General features: G+C 43.7%; 1 protein-coding gene across 1 annotated transcript in view; it reads left to right on the top strand.

Moving 5' to 3' along the window:
* The window catches only part of LOC122542711 (spectrin beta chain, non-erythrocytic 4-like), a 216,701-nt gene that overhangs the window by 124,982 nt on the left and 76,091 nt on the right, over positions 1–15,628 (top strand). The window contains exons 20-22 of the mRNA XM_043680691.1: positions 668–946; positions 3,613–3,743; positions 8,120–8,324. Coding sequence (XP_043536626.1) covers positions 668–946; positions 3,613–3,743; positions 8,120–8,324 — 615 coding nt within the window. The remainder of the gene's footprint in view (positions 1–667; positions 947–3,612; positions 3,744–8,119; positions 8,325–15,628) is intronic.

Genomic DNA, 15,628 nt, shown 5'->3' with positions numbered 1-15,628 from the left:
TGGGGCAGCACAAAGGCTCAGTGGTTAGTACTGCTGCTTCATAGCGCTAGGGACCCGAGTTCGATTCCACCCTTGGGCAACTGCCTGCGTGAAGTTTGCACATTTTCCCCGTGTTTGTGTGGGCTTCCTCCCACTGTCCAAAGATGTGCAGATTAGATGGATTGGCCATGCTAAATGACCCTTTAGTATCCAGGGATGTGCAGGCTAGGTGGATTGGCCATGAGAAATACAGAGTTATGGGGATAGGGTGGGGGGTGCGTCCATGTGAACTCAATGAGCCAAATGGCCTGTTTCTACATTGTAGGGATCCTATGATGGTGGCCTCCTTGAACTAACACAGACTGTGCAATGTTGTTAGTCTCACAGAGCTGTTTGAGATGGAATAGTGTAATTTCCACCCAGTAATGGTGAACAAACAGTGATACATTTCCAAGTCAGCTAGCAGCTGTATGATTGGCCAAAGAACTTCGGGGAAAATGCAAAGAAACCTTAGCAACTTTCACTAACAGGCAAACAGGCCCGCCCACATAACACTCCTGCAGGCAACCGCTCATCCACGCTCACATAGAGTCTTAGAAACACACACGAGCACGGTGAGTGAGCTAGGGCCATACCCGAGGCCGCTCCCTTGTCTCCCCTCGGCTCTCACTCTGCTTGCTGTTCACAGACTCTTCAGCGGGAGATCCAGGGCCACCAGCCGCGGATCAGTGATGTGATGGAGCGGGCAGGGCACATCGCCTCCATCCAGAGCCCGGAGACAGAAGCCGTGCGCCTGAGCCTGGACTGGCTGCGGGAGCTCTGGGCCGAGCTCCAAGAGGAGACGCAGCAACGGCAGCAGAGACTGACAGCGATGCAGCAGGTCCAGCAGTATTACTTCGACGCATCAGAGGTGGAGTCGTGGCTGAGCGAGCAAGAACTGCACATGATGACGGACGAGAAAGGAAAGGTAACAGTCAGAGGCGCGGGCTGCTGTTCCTCACTGTGTCTGTGCAGATGCCTCTGCTTCATAACAGCTAATATGTATGATATAGGTAGATGTAAATAATGTAATAAGAGGAGTCAGTGACTTGGGGGGGTGGGGAGTATTGTATGTAGGGTTAATGTGAATACGCACATATTACCCTTAAGCATTTTGATGGTATGATGGGATGGCACGGTGGTTCAGTGGTTAGCACTGCTGTCTCACAGTACCAAGGTCCCAGGTTCGATTCCACCCTTGGGTGACTGTCTGTGTGGAGTTTGCACATTCTCCCCTTGTCTGTGTGGGTTTCCTCCGGGTGCTGCGGTTTCCTCCCACAGTCCAAAAATGTGCAGGTTAGGTGAATTGGCCAAGCTAAATTGCCCGTAGTGTTAGGTGCACGAGTCAGAGGGAAGTAGGTCTGGGCGGGTTACTCTTTGGAGGGTTAGTTTGGCTTGTTGGGCTGAAGGGCTTGCTTCCACACTGTAAGGAATCTAATCATCATCTGCCTGTACTGCAGGCAAAGCAAAATGTTTCACTGTGCCTAGGTACATGTGACAATAATAAATAAAAAAAAAATTCATGACATGATGTTGGATCATCAGACTGGGGGTAATCCTCGTGTGCTACCTTGTTGTGTACATGGTTATTATGAAGAGTGGTATTATGCATGGTTAGTATTAAGTCTAGTTCTGTCCAAGGTTACGTGTTAGTATTTACCATTTTAATTAGCAATGGTTTTGACCAATAATGGAACTTCTTGCAACCTTTATCAGCCCAACTTCCAGACACAACCAAACGAGAATAGCAGAATAGCCTTGCTAACCTGCATCAAACCTGATAGTGATTGTGTATCTGATTTCAGTGACGAATTCAATTCTGTTTGCAAATGCATAGTTTGCTTTTGTCAAATTCTTGTGACAGTTATTTATTAATCAAAGCTGTTCCAGTGATGATGAATTTTCTTCTGTAAGATGGTCTCCAAGCATTTTCCCACTTTTGATGTCAGTCTGATGTTTAAAATTCATTTATGGATATGAGTGTCATCTTATCCTTCCTAATTGTCTTTGAGAAGGTGGGGGTGAGCCACCTTCATAAATCACTGTGGTTTGTGTAGAGCCCCAGGGCTGTTGAAAAGAGTTCCAGGGTTTAGACCCAGTGACACTGGAGGACTGGTGATATATTTCCAATTCAGGATGCTGTGGTACCTTTAAGGGGAACTTGCAGGTGGATGGTGTTCCCATGTATCTGCTGTTCTTGTCCTTCTAGATGGTAGAGGTGGTCTGGAAGGTGCTGTCCAAGGAGCCTCGGAGGGTTCCTGTAAACGGTTTGTAGATAGTACACACTGTTGCTACTGTGCATGGGTGATGAAGGGACTAAATGTTGAAAGTAGTGGCTGAGATGCCAATCAAATGGGCTGCTTTGACCTGGATGGTGTTGAGCTTCTTGAGTGTCATTGGAGCTGCACCCATTCAAGCAGCAGTATTTATATGGCTAGTCCAGTTCTGTTTCTGGTCAATGGTGACTCCCAGAATGTAGATAATGGGGGTTTTAATCATGGTAATGCCATTGATTATCAAGAGGTGATGGTTTGGTTCTGTCATATGGGCCATTTCCTAGCATTTGTGAGGCTAGCGGGTGTTGGGTCATGAAGATGGAGCCTTTACAGTTACAGCCAAAGTCACAGCCTTTAGAACCCAACATTGAGATGAACAATTCCAGAAGGTGATCACCCTCACCCAAGATGGTAACCATCCTCCCCCACACCCTTAAGTCCCGTGTTGTGTGGATTTCTCCCTGCACAGCCAACTCATTTTCAAATATTCACTCTTCATAGCAGCACCCACCTAATATTTATCTCTCTCTCTTCTTACCATTGGCTATCTGTTTGTTTGCGTATCCCCTTTATTCCCTGGGCTCTGTCTCCATGGACTCTATTCAATCTCGTCCCTCACTCTCTCATCAGTGTGAGAGCTAGAAGAAATACATATCAGCAGTTCTTGTCAGTTCTGAACAAGGGTCATTGACTTGAAACATTTTTCTCTCGACAGATCCTGCCAGACCTGCTGAGTTTGTAACTAACTCTTAACTATTCCTCTGAAATGGCCTCACAAGCCACTCAGGTCCAGGGCAATTAGGGACGGGCAGTACATGCTGGTCAAGCCAGCAACACCGCCATCCCATGAACGAATGAAACAGCTCTTTGTTTCTGAACAGTACGAGCAGCGATATGATGATTCCCAGTTGAAGCTTGGGGATTGGGTAATTTTAAAAATGTGAGAAGGTTCACTCGCGTCATTCAACCTTTGGGGAAAGGCCTGACATTAAAACCTCCAATATCAATGTTCTGGAGATTACCATTGGCCAAAATCTGAACTGGACCAGTCATATATAAGTACGGTGGCTATAGAAGCAGGAGTCTCACAGCAAGGAAATTATCCCCTGACTCCCCGAAAGCCGACATGGATCAAAAGTGTGATGGGCGACTTCCCACTTGCCTGGGTGGGTGCAGCTCCAAAGACACTCAAAGAAACGTCCGCTTTATGTTATCTGGGATGGTCCAGATCCCCCTCCTGTGAATCTGTGCCACCAAGTGTGAATGTATTCCGTATTTGATACCCTGACCGTGAGTGTTTCCTGTCTGACCTGTGTAGGATGAACAGAGCTCCCTCCAGATGTTGAAGAAACACCTCGTTCTCGAGCAGACAATTGATGATTACGCAGAGAACATCTGTGAGCTCTCGAAGACGTGTAGAATGTTGTTGGACACGGGCCACCCGGAGAGGTAAAATGACCATGAAATGGTGTGGCTTGTGACTGCGGTGACTTCAATCCAGTTTAGGCAGGAGGAGAAAGTTGAATAGCTGTCATTGGAGAACAATCGAATAATATCGTGACATCAAGGTCACTGGGCAGTTTGCCGTGTAGTGATACTACTTTCAAATCCCATCCAGCTCTCAGGAATGTTGGCATGGTGACCCTCCCATTGGGTGTTTTCAGGGGATTTGAGTGGTTTAACTTGCTGCGATGAGAACAGTGCAATGCCCTGAGGACATGAGAATGTTTTGGTTCCCTTCAGTATCTGTTGCCATGGCATCATAAATGGGAAAAAGACAGGCTGGATGGTGAATTGTTCCCATTCATAAAACAGTGACTTTAAAACTCAACCTCCACCACCTCTGTCCCATCTCTGTAATCTCCAAACACCGTACTCTCTGAGATATTTACGGATCTCTGATTCTGGCCTCATATTGGGAATGTACATGCTGCATCTTGGTGTATAGATGTTTTTAAAAGTTATCTCTATGAAAATGCTCAGAGGGGAATAATATTGACCCAATATTAATCAAGATTGAATTGAAACAGTCCATGGGTTGTTCTGCGTTCTCTGTCTAGCTTCTCTGAGAGTATAGTGAGAGAACAAACTAATGACGTTTTCAGTTGAACTGTGCAAACAAAACAAGTGCCTTTTTGAGAGAACCTGGAGCGATCTGACTGTCTGAAACATCAGGAGTGTACATGATGGTCCCACTGCCACTCAATGTTTCCATTTCTGTCTCTCTCTCACTCACTCACTCACAGAAACACCCTCTCACTCACACATGTAAAACATCCACACACACATCACACAAAATGCCCACACATACAAATCTCACACACACACATCGCACAAAATACCCATACATTAGACAAAATAGCCACACACAAAGCACACACATTCATATCACACACATACACCCCACACGTACATACATACACACCACACACAGGTGACACACACTCACTCACATACATACATGCACAAAATCAGAGTATCAGTCACAATCTCTTTGTCTGACTTTCTCACACATAAACACAGTTACACTGTCATTCTCACTTGCATATTCACAGTCACAATATCTTAGACACGGCATCTCTGTGTTTCATTCACACACACAGTCACATGCCGCGATACATGTAGGGAGCATGTTGTGATGGGAGCAAGCAGTGGATGGTAACATTTAGGGAACTGGATATAGGTGGTTCTTCTATAACGTGATGGTTACGTTCTTGTGCAACCCCCCCATTATAGAAAAATCATGCTTTAGAAACAGCATTTAAAGTGTTGTCGATGTAATCAGGTTACAGCCAACACACGTTTTAGAAGTCCATGCTTCAGAAACAGTGTCCCCAATTTGTCAATCATGTTGCAGCAAATTTGTGTTGACGAAACGTGCATTATAGCAGAACGAGCTGTTTTACAATAGTTGCAAGAAGGCTGCGTTAAAACTTGCTTAAGGACAATGGTGGGGCTTGGTGTGAAATTTTCGATACCTCCTTCACAAGTGTTCAAAGATCAATGAAGAGCACTTCAGTATGTAGGTAGTTGGGATTGGACAGCGAGGCTGGGTATGGAAGACAGGCAGATGTAAGTTGGCTCCAAGTTCAGCGTGTTCTGCTGTTTAGCTGGACACTGCTGAGAAGGTAACTGAACTGGACTAGTTCAGTGTGTTGGTGTTCAGGAAGAAGTCCTAAGGGTAATTACCTGGCTTTGGTGTAACGGCTCAGAAAGGTGTTTTCGGAGTTGCTTGATGCACATGAACCAGAATGGAGCTCAGGGAAAACCTCAGGGGCAGTGCAGGCTTTGTGAAGCTAGCTATCGGTGAAAAGCCAGAGCTGTGCCTTTGAGTAAGTGCTGGACTGCAGTTCCAGAATCCAATGGAGTGTAGAAACAGGAAAGGCTGGAGTTTGATCAGTCTTTGTGGAAGTCCATAGTGAAATAACAGGGTTTCAAGGGCAGGTCATCAAAAGTGAAATTTAAATGAAGTTGGATGACCCACTGCATCACTATCGTCTGATGGGGATTGATGCTAAATCCATGGCATATGCTTTGATGTGCTCTATGAGGTGTTCAATTATACTTTGTTACCCATAATTGCCTCATGTCAATTCTGGATGTTAGACTATAAGTGATGTAGACCTGTTCTAACTTTGTATGGCAGAGTTAATTTCCACTTGTTAAAACATCTTGTGAGATGTTCTCTTCGTAAATCTCTGGTCTCACTTTGTCTACTCAGAGCAAACAGGTTACCAGCCCTTAGCCTGGTAACGTAAGTTTGACACTCTCATATGGCATCTTTAAAACTTCTGTTGTCAGCTAATCTATTAAACCTGTTAATATGGATTGGTGGAAAACACTGCGAGAGCACAGGCTTTATTAACTGAGGTATTGAAAACAGGAACAAGGAGGTTACGATGGAGTCGTAGAGACGTTATTTAGACCACAGCTAGAGTACTATATGCAGTACTGGTACCATTCTATAGGAAGGATGTGTTTGCACTGGAGGTTTGCAGAGGAGATTGACCAGGATGTTACCTTGAGTGATTCAGCTTTGAGGAGAGACCAGATAAATATGGGTTGTTTCTTCTGAGCAGAGAAAGCTGAGGGGGGACTTGACTGAGATGTACTAAATTCTGAAGGCCATAGATAGGGAGAAATGTTTCCCAATCGTAGAGAAGTCAGTAATCGGGGGCATAGATTTAAGGTGACTGGGAGGTTTAGAGAGAATTTAAGGAAATAGGTTTTCATCCAGTCGGTGGTGGGTATCTGGAACTCACTGCCTGAAAGGGTAGTAAAGGCAGGAACCACTACAATATTTAGGAAGTATTTTGATGAATACTTGACATGTCATCGTGTCCAAAGCTACAGGCCAAGTGCTGGAAAATGGAGTTAGTGGTGAGCACAGACACGCTGGACTGAAAGGCCTCTTTGTGTGCTATAATACTCTGTGATTCTCTAACTCTCAGTGGATAGATTCTTGTCAGGATGTACTTTGATGGATCATGATGCTGGACCGACTTGCTCAGAGATTGGGGAGGAGAGTACCACTGCACCACAGTGTGCATGCAGGTGGCCGAAGGAGTCGGATTAACTTCAGATGGCTCAAGCAAAGAGTGACGATGGGTAAAATGGTCTGTACCTGTAGGAGGTTCTCTGGCGATTCTGTCGCTGTGGGTGAACAGGCAGAAGATCATAGCTAGATGGAAATGTGGAATGTGTAGCACAAACAGATCAGCCGTGATTTAACATGAGGTGGAAACAAAACAAGGGTAATGTGAGAAAAAAAACAGTGAACGTTGGAATGCCCTACCTGGAAAAGTGGTGGAGGAGACTTCCGTTGAGCCATTCAAGAGGGCATTGGTTGGTTTGCTTTTGATAGAATTAGTGTGCAGAGAATTGGGGAAAGGGCAGGAGATTATAGATAACAGAGGTGGTCTAGATAATAGAGCTGTTGCAGCATGATAGGCCAAATTACCTCCTTCTACACCACAGTGATCCACTGATCTTATTGCATGGTAGAGCAGGTTCAAGGGGCTGAATGGTCTACTTCGGCTCCTATTTCAGATGTTTGTCTTGGTATTTCTTGGGACTGTTGTTTGACAGTAAGCTCTATGTTGATGAGACTTAGAGAATTGTAGAATTTTACAATACAGAAGGAGGCTATTTGACCCATCGTGTCTGTACTAGCTCCTGAAAGAGCAACCGAGCTAGTCCCGTTGCCCAGCCCTATCTCTGTAGCCGTCTAAATTCATCACTTTCAAATTACATTCATCTCTTTGTTTTGGAACTTCCTGTGGAATCCACCTCCAGACAGCATATTCCAAATGCTAACTCTGAGTAAAAAGGTTTCTCCTCATCTCACTCCTACGTCTCTTGCTGACAAGCCTAAAATTGTGACCCCGAGTTACTGACATACCAAAATATCCTTCTTTACCCTGTCAAAATTAGTCATAATTTTGGTCACCTCAATAAGGTCACCTCTTAATCTTCACTGCTCCAAGGAGAACAAGTCCAATTTCTCAATATTTACTTGTATCTAAAATCCCTCATTCCTGGTACCATTCTAGTAAATCTCCTTTTAGGTGCCCAGACCTGAACACAATACTCGAAACGTGATCTGACCAATGATCTGTTGAGATGAGGCATCACTTCCTTGCTTTTATAGTCTGTGCCTCTGTTTATAAACCCAAGGTTCCTATAAGCCTTGAAACAACTATTTCAACGTTCCTGGCCACCTGCATGTGAACCTCGAGGTCCCAAGATGAGAAAGTGCTTTGTCTGGGTTTTACTTTGTTGCAATGGCCATGACATGTCATACTAACTGTGTGTTTCTGGTACAGCGAGCAGATCAGCAAACAGCAATCTCAAATTGACCGCCTGTACGTGAGCCTGAAGGACCTCGCTGAGGAACGGAAAAGCAAGCTGGAGCAATATTACTGGCTCTTCCAGTTAAACCGAGAGGTCGATGAGCTGGAGCAGTGGATTGCAGAGCGAGAGGTAATAGCGGCATCACCAGAACTTGGACAAGACTTCGAACACGTCACTGTAAGTAAGCAGTTGTAGCATGAAATTGGTGTGAACCGCATTGCCTTGATATTGACAAGGGGAGATTGGAGGTGTTGAACTTTAGAAAGCTCCAGAAAGCTAAATGATGGAGGACACAACTGAAACCAATTTTTGCAAGCTTTTATAAGCAATTATTTACAGAGTTACACAAGACAAGCATCCGATGACTTACAATCCCAATTACAGTCTGTTGCTATTTATAAGACCATGTACCAACAACATAGCATCTCACACTTTGTTTTTACGTAAAAACAGAATATAGGAAATTAATAAGTAAGTTTAAAAGTTGGACCTAATATCTCAGGATTGCTACCAGTGCCATGTGCTGGTCAGAGTAGAAAGAGCCTCTATTCCTGAAGAAGGGCTTTTGCCCGAAACGTCGATTTTCCTGCTCCTCAGATGCTGCCTGAACTGTCGTGCTTTTCCAGCACCACTCTAACCCAGAGTAGAAAGAGCACGTGACTGGAGAGATGGTATGAGGGAGATCAGATTCCTGGGACACTGGGACTGTTCTGGGGATGGTGGGACTAGTTGCATCTGAGCAGGACTGGAACTGAGGTCCGAGGGACAGTGTTTGCTTGTGAGAGTATTCAAACTAAAACGTAGGAGAATGTGAATTTATACAGGGAAACAGAAGAGAAGAAACCAAAAACAGAATGGGAAATAAGAAAAGTGACAGGCGGAGAATTCAAGGGGAAGAATCAAACAGGGCTAAAGCTCAAACTAATGTGAATGGGATTGAGCAAGTTAAAAAGTTAAGCCCTATTGCCTCGTGTCTCAATGTGTGGAGCTTGCTCAATCAGTGAATGAACTGTTCACACAAATATGATATTATTGGGATTATAGAGACATGGCTGCAGGGTTACAAAGGATGGGAACGGAATATCCGGGGCAATCAGTTTTTAGGAAAATGAGATTTTCGGGGAGATGACGGCCTCATGGTATTACCGCTGGACTGTTGTTCCAGAGACCCTGGTAATGTTCTGGGGATCCAGGTTCAAATCCGGAGACGGCAAATACTAGAATTTGAATTCAATAAAAATGTAGAATTAAGCATGTAATGGTGACCTTGAAGCCATCGTTGATTGTTGGGGAAAACACATCTGTTTAACTAATGAACTTAGGGAAGGAAACTGCCACTCTTACCTGGTCTGGCCTACATATGACTCCAGCTGAAAAATGTGTTGCTGGAAAAGCGCAGCAGGTCAGGCAGCATCTGAGGAGCAGGAAAATCGACGTTTCGGGCAAAAGCCCTTCATCAGGAATAGAGGCTCCTACTACTCTGACCAGCATGTGGCACTGGTAGCAATCGTGAGATATTAGGTCCAACTTTTAAAATGGCTTCCTGAAGAAGGGCTTATGCCCGAAACGTTGATTCTCCTGCTCCTTGGATGTTGCCTGACCTGCGCTTTTCCAGAAACACATTTTTCGGCTCTGATCTCCAGCATCTGCAGTCCTCACTTTCTCCTACATATGACTCCAGACCCACAGTGAGGTGGTTGACTCTTAACTGCCCTCTGGACAATTAGAGATGGATAATAACTGCTGGCCTAGCCAACGATGCCCTTAACACCATGAATGAATTAAAGAAAAAGAGATAGATAGCACTCCTTGCTAAAGAGGAGATTAACACAATAGTGAGGAAAGACATTAGATCTGGTGAAGTGGAATCTGTATGAGTGGAGCTTAAAAACTCCAACTGGCAGCAAACAATAGTGGTTTTATCCAGACTCTGAAAGTGTAGTAAAGTTGGGGAATGAGTTAAATAGGAAATGTGAGACAAAAATAATAAAGAGAGAGGTGTAACTATGGGTGATCTCCTGCACACAGATTGGACAAATCAAATTGGTAATCTGAAGAGGAATATGTATGGGATTGTTTTCAGGATCAATATATTGAGGAACTAGGCTATCCTAGACTGAGTATTGTGTAATCAGAAAGGAACAACTGTCAGTCTATCTGTGTGAGGCCCCTGAGGGAAGACTGACCATAATATGATAGAGCTTTTCAATAAAATAGAGATTGACATAATTTATTCTGAGACTAGGGTCACGAATTGAAATAAAAGAAATCACGATGGTGCAAGGCACAAGCTGGACATAATAAGTTGGGAAACATCACTTAAAGGAATGCTGATGGATAGGCAATGGCAAACATTTAAAAAGTGCACAGTGGAACCACAACAATTATTCATGCCCCATTGAGAGTGTGGTGCTGGCGAAGCAGGTCAGGCAGCAACCGAGGAGCAGGAGAATCGACGTTTCGGGCATAAGCTCTTTATCAGGAAACTATTCATTCAGGAAATTATTCATTCTTCTCCATCACAAAACTAAAAAGGTGGCCCAACAGTGGCTGACAAGTTAAGTTAAGGATACTTCCTGAAGAAGGGCTTATGCCCAAAACGTCGATTCTCCTGCTCCTTGGATGCTGCCTGACCTGCTGCGCTTTTCCAGCAACACATTTTCAGCTCTGATCTCCAGCATCTGCAGCCCTCACTTTCTCCTCAAGGATACTATTATACCCAAAGAAGGGGCATAAAAATTGGCCAAGAGAAAAGCAGCAGACCCGAGGATTGGGTGCAGTTTAGATTTCAGCAAAGGAGGACAAATGGGTTGATTAAGACAGGGACAACAGCCTACACAAGTAAGCTTGCAAACAACATACAAACCGATTGTCAAACTTCTACAGCTTTGTGAAGAAAAAAAATATTAATGAAGCAGGGAAAAGACTTTTCCTATTTACCCTATCTATGCCCCTCATAATTTTGTAAACCTCTATAAGGTCACCCCTCAGCCTCCGCCACTCCAGGGAAAACAGCCCCAGTCTGTTCAGCCTCTCCCTGTAGCTCAAATCCTCCAACCCTGGCAACATCCTTGTGAATCTTTCTGAACCCTTTCAAGTTTCACAACATCTTTCCAATAAGAAGGAGACCAGAATTGCACACAATATTCCAACAGTGGCCTAACCAACGTCCTGTACAGTCGCAACATGACCTCCCAACTCCTGTACGCAATACTCTGACCAATAAAGGAAAGTATACCAAACGCCGGTTGGATCGAAGGGTCTGTTTCCATGCTGTACATCTCTATGACTCTACGACAACTGTAAGCCCCTTTGCAGTCAGAAATGGGGAATTTATAATGGGGAACAAAGAAATATCAGACTAACTAAATATATACTTTGCTTCTTTGTTCACAAGGGAGTACATAAATAATGTCATAAACACTTTGGCAAACACAGACTCTAGTGAGAATGGTAAACCCTCCTGCTTAATTTAAAACCAGCAATGCAGAAAAGATTTACCCCATGCAGTTATCTATAAAAATCCGAGATGCCAAGGACTATTTAAAATAAAATTAACAACTTTATTTCTTAAAATATAACAGAGAATAATTAACTAACCACTACTTACAGTTTTTTTCTCGAACCTATCATTTACCTTTCCTTCTATAATACTAGTCTGATAAAACTCACAATTAAGATTTACAAAACAACACTTCTTATTCAAAACCAGGCAGCCTGTCTTCGGATCTTCTTTTCCCCTTGTTAGGAATTTCTGCGTCACAGATTACTGATCGAAAAGGTACTTTTAAGAGAGATTTTTTTCAAACTGTCTGTTTACATGCTGGGTTTGTCAGTTCTCCTCTCAACTGTTCAATTTTCCCTCTGTCTTATACCCCAGAGCATCAGAGTGTGTCGTTGTCAATATACTCAATTCCAACTGATTTGGAACTTTTTTTTTCTGGGTATAATTTAAACTGATTGGCCGAATTTGAATTTGTTTTTGTCTCCAGGCAATGAGTTAATTGAGTTGTTCAACCAAGTGTTACATTTTTGCCTTATTGAGAACACTTGGTGCTGTGTCCAGTAGTTCTGCTGCTTTTAACTCTCTTAAAGGTACACCCACAACTTCATAACAAGAAGAAAGAAGTGAAGGAAATCAATATTAGTCAAGAAATGGTGTTGGGGAAATTGATGGATTGAAGGCCGATAAATCCCCAGATTCTGATAGTTTCAGAGTATTTAAGGAAGTGGCCCTAGAAACAGTGGATGCATTGGGGGTCATCCTCCAGGATTCTATAGACTTTGGAACAGTTTCTAAGATTGGATAGTTGCCGATGTAACCTCTCAATTTAAAAAGGAGATAGAGAGAAAACTGAATTATGGACCAGTCAGCCTGACATCGGTATTGGGGTAAATGTTAGACTCCATCATGAAAGAATAATAACTAAACACTTGGAAACCAGTGACCGGACTGGACAAAATCGGCATGGGTTTACAAAAGGAATTATGTTTGACAAATCTACTGGAATTGTTTGAGGATGTAACTCATAGAGGTGATCAGGGAAGCCAGTGCATGTAGTTTATTTGGACTTTCAGAAGGCTTTTGATGAGGTCCCACAATAAGAGATTAGCATGTAAAATCAAAGTGCATGGGATTGGGGGTTGTGATGTGGTTGTGAAGGTAATTGATTGGTAGGCAGGAAACAAAGGTAGGAATAAACAGGTCTTTTTCCTACTGGCAGCCAGTGACTACTGGGATACCGCTGGGATCAATGCTTGCATTCCAGCTGTTCACAATGTATATTCATGATTTAGATGAAGGTTAATATTTCCAAGTTCGCTTGTGACGTAAAGTAGGTGGGAGGGTGGACTGTGAACATGCAGAGATGCCTGGTGTGATTTGGACAAATTGAGTGGGAGGGCAAATGCATGGAAGATGGAGTATAATGTGGGTAAATATGGGTTACCTGTTTGGTAGCAAAAACAGGAAGGTTATTATTAACAGAATGGTGATAGATTAGGAAAGGGGAAGATGCAATAAAACCTGGGTGTCCTTGTACACCAGTCGCTGAGGGTAAACATGCAGTTGCAAACTGTACATGTTATCCTTCACAGGGAAAGGATTCAAGTACGGGAGCAGGGATGTCTTACTGCAATTAAACAGGGCCTTGTTGAGACCACAGCTGGAAAGTTGTGTGTAGGCTTGATTTCCTCATCTGAGGAAGGGTGTTCTGGCTATAGAGGGAGTGCAACAAAAGTTTACCAGATTGATTCTGGGATGTCAAGACTGAGGAGTGATTGGACTAGTTAGGACTATATTCACTAGAAGAATGAGGGGGATCTCATAGAAAGCTATAAAATTCGACCGGAACTGGACAAGGTAAACGCAGGAAGGCTGTTCTGATGACTGGGCAGTCCAGAACCCGGCGTCATAATTGAAATGATAGGGTAGGCCATTCAGGTCTGAGATGAGGAGAATTGTCTTCATTTAGAGAGCACTGCGCCCAGGCAATTCTCTGCAGCAAGTGGTTGAAGCCAAAATGTTTACAAGAAGCAGTTAGACATCATCCTTTGAGAATGAGGAGAAACCAGGAACAGGGTAATGAGATGGATGGATGATCAGCCATGATCATATTGAAAGATGGAGAAGGCTCAAAGGGCTGAATGGTCTATTCCTGCTTCTATTCTCCATGTTTCTATAGATACACAAGTGAAACCCCACTTGTAAACACAATTCCATCTACAATTAGGAGAGGGGTGTTTATTCCTTAAAACATGTAAAATGTGACCACCAATACAGCACACTCTCCTATCACCATTTTTAACTTGAGGGATTTTGAGAAAAGGCAGAACTTCATTGAGACATTTGAAGCAAACTCCACATTGCAATTGTGAGTTGGATTAATATTTAATATTTATGTTCATAAATGGAGGAGCTGTGTCACTCACCAGGGGGAATGTCACATCTGCACTCCGAGGACATACTGGAGGGCCCATTCACTGAGGCAATATGGGTAGAGCTCAAAAATAACATGAGTGCAATCACTCTGATGGGAATAGGCCCCTCCCCAACCCCCCACCAACAGCACCGAGACATTGAGGATAAAATATGTCTGCAGATTATGGAAAGATGCAACAACGACAGGGTTGTCATAGTGGGTTACTTTGACTTTCCCAATATTGACTGGGACTTCCTGAGAGCAAGAGGCTTAGCTGGGGCAGAATCTGTTAGTGCATCCAAGAGGTTTTCTTGAAACGGTATATGGATATTGCAATGAGAGGAGGGGCCATACTGGACCTTGTATTGGCCAATGAGCCTGGCCAGGTGACTGATCTTTCAGTGGGAGAGCAACAGTGATTACAACTCTTTAAGTTTCAAGATAAGAATAAGTTAGGACCTTGGGGGAAGGAACGAGAACGCGAGGAAGGTGAATTATATCAGTATTAGGCAAGAGCTAGGGAGTATTAATTGGGTGGAGATGTTATCAGGCAAGTCCACATTTGACATGTGGAAATTGTTTAAAGACCTACTGATCAGAGTTCAGGACCAGCATCATCTAGTATGGAAGAATGGCAAGTATGTCATGATAAGGGATCCTTGGATAATGAGGGAGGTTGTAAATTTGGTCAAATTTGTAAGATTTAGTAAGCTAAAATCTGACAGGGCCTGTGAAGAATATAAAGAAAGCAGGAAAGAGCTCAAGCAGGTAATTAGGAGAACAAGAAGGGCCCATAAAATGACCTTGGCAAGTATGGTTAAAGAAAATCCCAAGGCATTCTATACGTTCATTAAAAAAACAAGATACTAACTAAGGAGAGGGTAGGACCACGAAGGGAACTTGTGCTTAGAGGCAGAGGATCTGGGCGAGATCCTAAATGAGTACTTTCCATCGATATTTATGCAGGAGAAGGACTTGGAAGGTGGTGAGATTAGTGTGGAGCGTGCTAATAAGCCAGGGCTTTTTGAGATCAAGAAAGAAGTGGTGTTGGATCTCTTGAAGAACATTAAGGTGGATATGTCACCAGGGCGCGATGGTATCTACCCTAGCTTATTGAGAGAGGCAAGAGAAAAGATTGCTAGAGCCTTGACCAAGATCAGGTTAAAGGTCTTTGTAGCCTTGCTACCCACTGGAGAGGTCCCAGAGGACTGGCAAGCAGCTAATGTTGTTCCTCTATTCAAGAAGAGAAATAGGGATAATCCAGGAAACCATAGACCAGTGAGTCTCACATCGATGGTTGGGAACCAATCTTCATGATAGGATTTACATGCATTTAGAAAGGCATGGCTTAATTAGGGACATCTTCGAGGAGAAAGTGAGGACTGCAGATTCTGGAGATCAGAGCTGAAAATGTGTTGCTGGAAAAGCGCAGCAGGTCAGGCAGCATCCAAGGAACAGGAGAATCGACGTTTCGGGCATTCGCCCTTCTTCAGGAATGAGGAAAGTGTGTCCAGCAGGCTAAGATAAAAGGTAGGGAGGAGGGACTTGGGGGAGGGGCGT

This window comes from Chiloscyllium plagiosum, chromosome 41 (genome assembly GCF_004010195.1).
Source record: "Chiloscyllium plagiosum isolate BGI_BamShark_2017 chromosome 41, ASM401019v2, whole genome shotgun sequence".
Classification (NCBI taxonomy): Eukaryota; Metazoa; Chordata; class Chondrichthyes; order Orectolobiformes; family Hemiscylliidae; genus Chiloscyllium; species Chiloscyllium plagiosum.
This window is presented reverse-complemented; position numbering and strand designations above follow the sequence as displayed.